The 7,500-nt window shown below is 34.3% G+C and overlaps 1 protein-coding gene and 1 long non-coding RNA gene across 4 annotated transcripts in view; both read right to left on the bottom strand.

The window, feature by feature from the left end:
* Window positions 1-7,500, bottom strand: part of LOC148679673 (uncharacterized) — a 140,816-nt gene that overhangs the window by 113,708 nt on the left and 19,608 nt on the right. The gene's annotated exons all lie outside the window — the stretch shown is intronic.
* The window catches only part of rasef (RAS and EF-hand domain containing), a 48,555-nt gene that overhangs the window by 34,506 nt on the left and 6,549 nt on the right, over window positions 1-7,500 (bottom strand). For all 3 annotated transcript variants that reach the window (XM_087265445.2, XM_087265447.2, XM_087265446.2), the window contains exons 2-3: window positions 3,687-3,833; window positions 983-1,073 (exon numbers count right to left, since the gene is read on the bottom strand). In XM_087265445.2, coding sequence (XP_087121571.1) covers window positions 983-1,073; window positions 3,687-3,833 — 238 coding nt within the window. The remainder of the gene's footprint in view (window positions 1-982; window positions 1,074-3,686; window positions 3,834-7,500) is intronic.

Below are 7,500 nucleotides of genomic sequence, written 5' to 3'. Positions count from 1 at the left end.
AAAATAGAGTAAAATAAATAATAAAATATAAAATTTAAAATTTAAATAAACAAATAAACACTTAAAAATGTATTTTTGAAAAATTACTTTTTGTCATAACACACTGTTGGATCAAAAATGGAAAAAGCCAAAGTTGTGTGTTATTTTTTGTCAATTAAATTTAAATTATAATTTTTAACAATGGTTGGATTTCTCCATATTTCACACAACATTACAACAATCTAGCATTTTTAGAGTACACATAATACAAATAATTCACAATATTAAGTAGAATATTGTTACAAAACAAAATTGGATTTATTTATCATTAAAAATATATTCCTGGTCTAGAAATATGTTGAATACTGCTAGCCATACAGTACTCATTGAAACATGCAGTTGATGTCAAAGTGATTCACCCTCATTTTCAAATATTTCCCAAATCATGTTTAACAGAGCAAGGACATTTTCACAGTACGTCTGATAATATTTTTTCTTCTAGAGAAAGTCTTGTTTGTTTTATTTCAGCTAAAATAAAAGCAGCTTTTAATTGTTTAAAAAACATTTTAAGGTAATTTAAACATATCGAAAAATTTCGAAAGTCTACAGAACAAACCATCATAATACAGATTTGCATAATTACCCTAACTGGCCAAATTGACCTAGTTAAGCCTTTAAATGTCACTTTAAGCTGAATACTAGTATCTTGAAAAATATCTAGTCAAATATCATGTGCTGTCATCATGGCAAAGATAAAATAAATCAGTTATTAGAAATGACTTATTAAAACTAATATGTTTAGAAATGTGTTGAAAAAAAACTTTGAAATTGGGGAAAACATATGCAGAGCTAATAATTCTGACTTCAACCGTAAATACACAAAATGTGAAGGCAAAACACATTAAATGCTAATGCATACGGTAAATATTTGATTGTGGGCTAATAATTTGGACATTAGCTGTGCATCGCACCTGATGTTAGATCTGTGTGTTTGTCTGCTTACCTGCAGACGTGTGTTTCTCTCTGCGGTGTGGATTCGGTGATCCATCTCTTCCTCCATCTCACTCAGCTGCATAGACATCTGATCCTGAGCTCTGATCAAACAGCACATTAGTCATCATCACACATGCAAGAGACGTTCAGTCAAACGTACTATCTTCCTGTGGAACAATTTATTTAAACAATGCTAATACCAAACAGCGTGTTGATATAACTGGCCTCCACAGTACAGACTTAAAGTTTCAGACAAATTACTTGTATTCAGTTTTAATGAAAACGTAGGCTCATTTAAAAATTAAACAGTAGCGTTTTACCACTTTTGAATCTATTTAGCAGATTTCCATGTCCGGCGGGAGCACTTTTAGCTTAGCTTAGCATAGATCATTGAATTGAATTAGACCCTTAGAATCTCACTTAAAAATGACTAAAGGGCTTCAAAAATTTTCTTAATCAAAGCTTCTGTAGTTACATCATGTACTGAGACCATAGAAAATAAAAAGTTGCCATTTTCTTTGTCGATATGTCTAGCAACTATTATGGCATAATAATCAAAGAACTTTTTATTTTCTGATGGTTTTAGTACACATGGCAACTTTCAATTTTCTACTGGTCTCATTACATGATGTTATTGCAGAAGAGTCAAGCTTTAAAGCTTTAAATAAGAAAGGTCATTCTTTTAAGCGAGATGCTAATGTTCTAATCCGATTCAGTGACCTATGCTAAGCTAAGCTAAGCTAAGCTAAGCTAAAAAAGCTCCTGCCAGACCTGGAGATTAGTGGAATGGATTCAAAATGGTAAAACTCAACTGTTTAACTTTGGGGTACTTGGTAAAATTACCCTATTTTCAACAAAGGTGGAGTGTTTCTTGAATATGAATGACAGCAAAGTCATTTATTTTTTAAGTTGATCAATTTAGTGATTTAACAATTAACTTCACTTTCCATAATCAACAGTTTCAGCTTCTAAGAAGTGTACAGAAAATGTAAGCACAAATATAATGGCAGATGTTGAACTAGTTTGACCTTTATTCAGATTTTGACATTGTGAATGATCAATAAGATCAAACTGGACCAACTCTGCAAACACAACTAAAATCACTAGATAGACCTCTTCTCAACAGGGAAAACCAGCAACAATCAAGATTGCATGGTGCAATGGAATGATCATATGGTGTCAAATGGAGGTAAATGGGGGCAAAAAACCAACTACACAACAAAAGGGTAGGGGATTTGCCCAGAGCTTATTGCTGAGTTTTTGAAAAATTCCAAAGCACTTTCCTAAAATATGTGTCCTGATAAGAAAACACAGAAAAAGTCTTGGACAAATTAAGCCTCAAAATCACCTCAGTGTGAATGACAACATTCAAAACAACACACAAGGGTTCAATTACTAATTAATCTTTGCTTTCTCCAAACCTTTACAACCTTCAACAAATGTTGAACACAAAAGGAAATATTTTGTCGAAAGCTGGACACATGTAACCATGGACTTTTAAAGTAAGAAAAACAAAATACTATGGAAGTCAAAGGTTATTCTAGAGCCAAAAATGGGTTCTTCACACAAAAACACTTCAAGGAATTGCTGGAGAATCTTAATTTAACTCTGACTTCAACTCCACCCATGTCATACCTGTCAACATTGGGATGTGAAAATAAGGGATATGCCCATCATAGTAAGGGATTCCCCTGATCCCCGTTTTAAAAAATCCCCAAATTACTAAATACGCTCACTTGGAGCTGTTTCGTTGTATATAAACAATTAAATGGCCAGTAATATGTTTTTTACAATTATTATTTACAAAAGAAAAAATAAATATATACATTAGCAGCAAATAAATAAGCAAAAAGTTCAGTTTATTAAAATTAATAGCTGTTATAATGAAAAAGAATCAAGCTATCAAATCTCATTAGCCGTTTCTTCACTGTATAATTTACACATTCTGATTAAAGAGCAACAAATGAATCTCTTATTTATTCAGATTTTTTTTTTTTTGCTGGATTACAATAAATAACAGGTGTCACTTTAAAAATCCAACGTTATAATGAAGCATTCGACCACTTTTCTAACTTTTTATGCTCATTTAGGACGAAATTAGTTGTGTTTGAACAAAACCCCCACCAAAATCGACATCTTTAGATATTATTAATATTAGTTATGTGTATATCTGTTTAAACACGCACCCAACACCCAGACTTTTTCTCCGCTTCAAATCACGAATACAGAATCCGTTTAGGACACAGTGTGTATTTATCACTATGGAGCGCGTCAGCTGACAGTCATGCATCGCTATAGACTGTTTTGAGGATTGCATATGAAGGGGAGACGGCACCTGTAATGAAAAGGAAAGGGAATCCTGCCGTTTTTCTATTTATTTTAAAGTGTTTTCATCACTAAACAAAGCAAAAGCATAGAACAGACTCACATATAAGAGTGAGGGGCGGCCCCTGGTGGTTCGGCGGTATAGGTTGCGTATAGAGAGCCAACCTTTAGAGAAAGACTGAAAATACGGGAAACTACCTTTGTAAACTACCTTTGGTGGGATGATAGCGGGATAAAACTGTAAAATACGGGAGAATCCCGGAAAAAACGGGAGGGTTGACAGGTATGACCCATGTTTCTAAACTTAAAAGTTTGTGTGTGTATGTGTGTGTTGTGTGTGTGTGTGTGTGTGTGTGTGTGTGTGTGTGTGTGTGTGTGTGTGTGTGTACCTCTTGACAGCCAGCGCCAGATGCTCCATTTCTGTGTTCAGTATCCGGATCTCCTTGATGGAACTGACAAGAACCCTTTCATACTGAGGGACCATTCTGGGCTCCGTCAAACGGATGTTCTGGTACAGAGTTGCTACCTGGTCAATCCTAAACACATAAAAACAAAACCAAGTCATTAATGCACAGTGTTGTGAACTTGGGTCACAGTGACTCGAGTCCCAAAATTAAAGACTCGATTTGACACAAGACTTTCGACTCAACTTGGTCAATGATCTGGGCCTTGATTTGGACTTGACGCCTGTCAATAGAAACGTCTTTATTCCTTATAAAGCTAAAGGTCATCAGAGTTGTGATCGATCTATTTCGATGTCTGATCACACCAGTGTCATTAAGGCTGGGAGACACTATACCGAAAGTCGGCCATTGGTTAGTCTTGGGCCATCGGTCGATTGTTGCAATAAGGGATACAGCTGCAGCCGAGAATTATTTAGATTATTTATTAAATTATCTATTAATTGTATTTAATTAACGTCTAATCCCAACCCAAGCCTAAACCCAATCATCACAATAATGTAAAAACAGGAATTATACAGAGTATTATTCATATAATTTATTAATTTATCTATTCTATTGTATTTTATTAAGGCCTACCCCTAGCTCAAACCTAAACCCAACCATCACAGTAATGTAAAAACATTAATTACACAGAGTATTATTAATATTATTTATTAAATCACCCATTCAATTGTATTTTACTCAGACCTACCTATAGCCCAAACCCAAACCCAACCATCACAGTAATGTAAAAACAGCAATTATAAAGAGTATTATTCATATTATTTATTAAATTACCCAATAAAAATTGTATTTTATTAAGGTCTACCCCTGTGTTCAACAGAAGAAAGTCACACATGTTTGAAACAAGTGAAGGCTAAGTAAATTATGATAATTTTCAGTTTTGGATGAATTATCCCTTTAACTCTATAATTTCTCCCCTTTCTTCTGAAATTCAGAGTCTGCAAGAGGCGTCCTAGGGTAGGGCCAGATTAGAACTGTATTTATTTTGTAAATTTAACTTGTATAAGAAATAGCTTAATTGAGTAAGTTTATAGTGTGCATTACTTAAGTGTTCAGTCAGTTTAAAATCTGTGCCAATTTTTTGGCAAAGGTAGATAGATGGCTGCCCTCGGAGAAAGAGTCTGTGCATACAGAACCAACAACATCTGACAGATTCCTGCAGGGACGCTACTGTCTGTCCTTTGCTTTCACTGCCTAGGCACATTACAAAAAGAGAAAATGCACCACATCACAGTAATGTAAAACAAAGTAATTATATAGAGTATTATTCATATTATTTATTAAATTACCCATGAAATTGTATTTTATTAAGGTCTACTCCTAGCCCTAACCTTGACCCAACCATCACAATAATGTACAAACAGGAATTATACAGAGTATTATTCATATAATTTATTAATTTATCTATTCAATTGTATTTTATTAAGGCCTACCCCTAGCCCAAACCTAAACCCAACCATCACAGTAATGTTAAAACAGTAATTACACAGAGTATTATTCATATTGTTTGTTAAATTACCCATTAAATTGTATTTTAATAAGGCCTACCTATAGCCCAAACCTAAACCCAACCATCACAGTAATGTTAAAACAGTAATTATACACAGTATTATTCATATTATTTATTAAATAGCCCAATCAATTGTATTTTATTAAGGTCTACCCCTGTGTTCAACAGAAGAAAGTCACACATGTTTGGAACGAGTGAAGGCTAAGTAAATTATGACAATTTTCAGTTTTGGATGAATTATCCCTTTAACTCTATAATTTCTCCCCTTTCTTCTGAAATTCAGAGTCTGCAAGAGGCGTCCTAGGGTAGGGCCAGATTAGAACTGTATTTATTTTGTAAATTTAACTTGTATAAGAAATAGCTTAATTGAGTAAGTTTATAGTGTGCATTACTTAAGTGTTCAGTCAGTTTAAAATCTGTGCCAATTTTTTGGCAAAGGTAGATAGATGGCTGCCCTCGGAGAAAGAGTCTGTGCATACAGAACCAACAACATCTGACAGAATCCTGCAGGGACGCTACTGTCTGTCCTTTGCTTTCACTGCCTAGGCACATTACAAAAAGAGAAATGTACTAAAATGCACCACATCACAGTAATGTAAAACGTAGTAATTATATAGAGTATTATTCATATTATTTATTAAATTACCCATGAAATTGTATTTTATTAAGGTCTACCCCTAGCCCTAACCTTGACCCAACCATCACAGTAATGTAAAAACAGTAAATATACAGAGTATTATTCATATTATTTATTAAATTACCCATTAAATTGTATTTTAAAAAAATGGTCGTGCCCAACTGAGTCTGGTTCCCTCAAGGTTTTTTTTTCTTCACTCCCATCTGGTGAAGTTTTTTTTCCCTCTCCGCCTTCGCCACTGCCTCGCATGGTTCAGGATAGGTAGAGCTACGCATCGATGAATTTGCTCTTCAGTGTTTGAACTCTCAGTAATGATTAAATCACACTGAACTGAGCTAAACTGAACTGAACTGAACTTAAACACTAAAACCTGAACCACACTGTTCCAGTTACTATGACCATTTATGTGAAGCTGCTTTGACACAATCTACATTGTAAAAGCGCTATACAAATAAAGCTGAATTGAATTGAATTGAATTGAATTGAATTGAATTGAATTGAATATTTTATTAAGGTCTACCCCTAGCCCAAACCTAGACCTAACCCTCACAGTAATGTTAAAACAGTAAATATACAGAGTATTATTCATATTATTTATTAAATTACCCATTAAATTGTATTTTATTAAGGCCTACCTCTAGCCCAAACCTAAACCCAACCATCACAGTAATGTAAAAACATTAATTATTGTTGTACCGTTTCAAAAACGTATCCTCAGCTGTATCCCATCTAGACTCTACCTCCATCGGTCAGCTTTGAGTCTAGTTAGGATTGAGTTGGCCCATTTCTGCATGCTAAAAAGAGTGCTCTGATTGGTTATTCAGCAACAAATCAGAGCACGAGAAGTGTCAAAAACTAAAGTGCCGTAACCAAGTAAACAATCTTGTTTATGAATTTAGATGTCACTGAAACTGAGTCACATTCATTGTGTGGATTCCGCCATTTATCATCATTGCAACTGTATTGCACAACAAAAATTACTACCATTCGACAGTTTCTTATTTTATGCTGATGTGTTTTTATTGTATAAAATATTTCATGATCTTGCACCACCACCCCTCAAACAATGTGTGATTGTCGGCAAGGACAATATAAGACAGACTAGGTCATCGGTTAGAGGTGATTGTTCAGTTAAACTTAAGAGAACTGCTTTTGGACTATCAGTTTTTTCAGTTAAAGCAGCAGAAAGATTGTAATAAAATACCAGTGTATATCAGCGAGAGCAGCACTTTTAATCATTTTAAAACAGTTCTTAAAATTTGGCTCAAACTAAATCAAATATGCAGCCGCTGATTTGATTTCATTTTATTGACAATGATGTATTGTTTTTATTGTATTGTAAGTGTATATTGTATTGGTTATTACTGTTAAATTTGTTACTTCCTACCCAGGGACCTACCCAGATATATACACTAGATATTGCATAGGGACCCTAAGCATGCGTCAATAGCGCCGCCACATTGGTACAGTGCTTCCAGGACAAATGTCATTCAACCGCACTAGTCAAGACAGTGTTATTACGTGAAGATGCGGGACTTTAGCGCTGTCTACAGGTGTAGAAACGAGCAAACAAAGAAAACAAAGCACAA

The sequence above is a fragment of the Danio rerio genome, chromosome 8, assembly GCF_052040795.2.
Source record: "Danio rerio strain M-AB ecotype USA chromosome 8, GRCz13ab, whole genome shotgun sequence".
In the NCBI taxonomy this organism is placed as follows: domain Eukaryota; kingdom Metazoa; phylum Chordata; class Actinopteri; order Cypriniformes; family Danionidae; genus Danio; species Danio rerio.
Note: the sequence above shows the minus strand (reverse complement) of the source record. Positions and strands in the feature narration are given on the sequence as shown.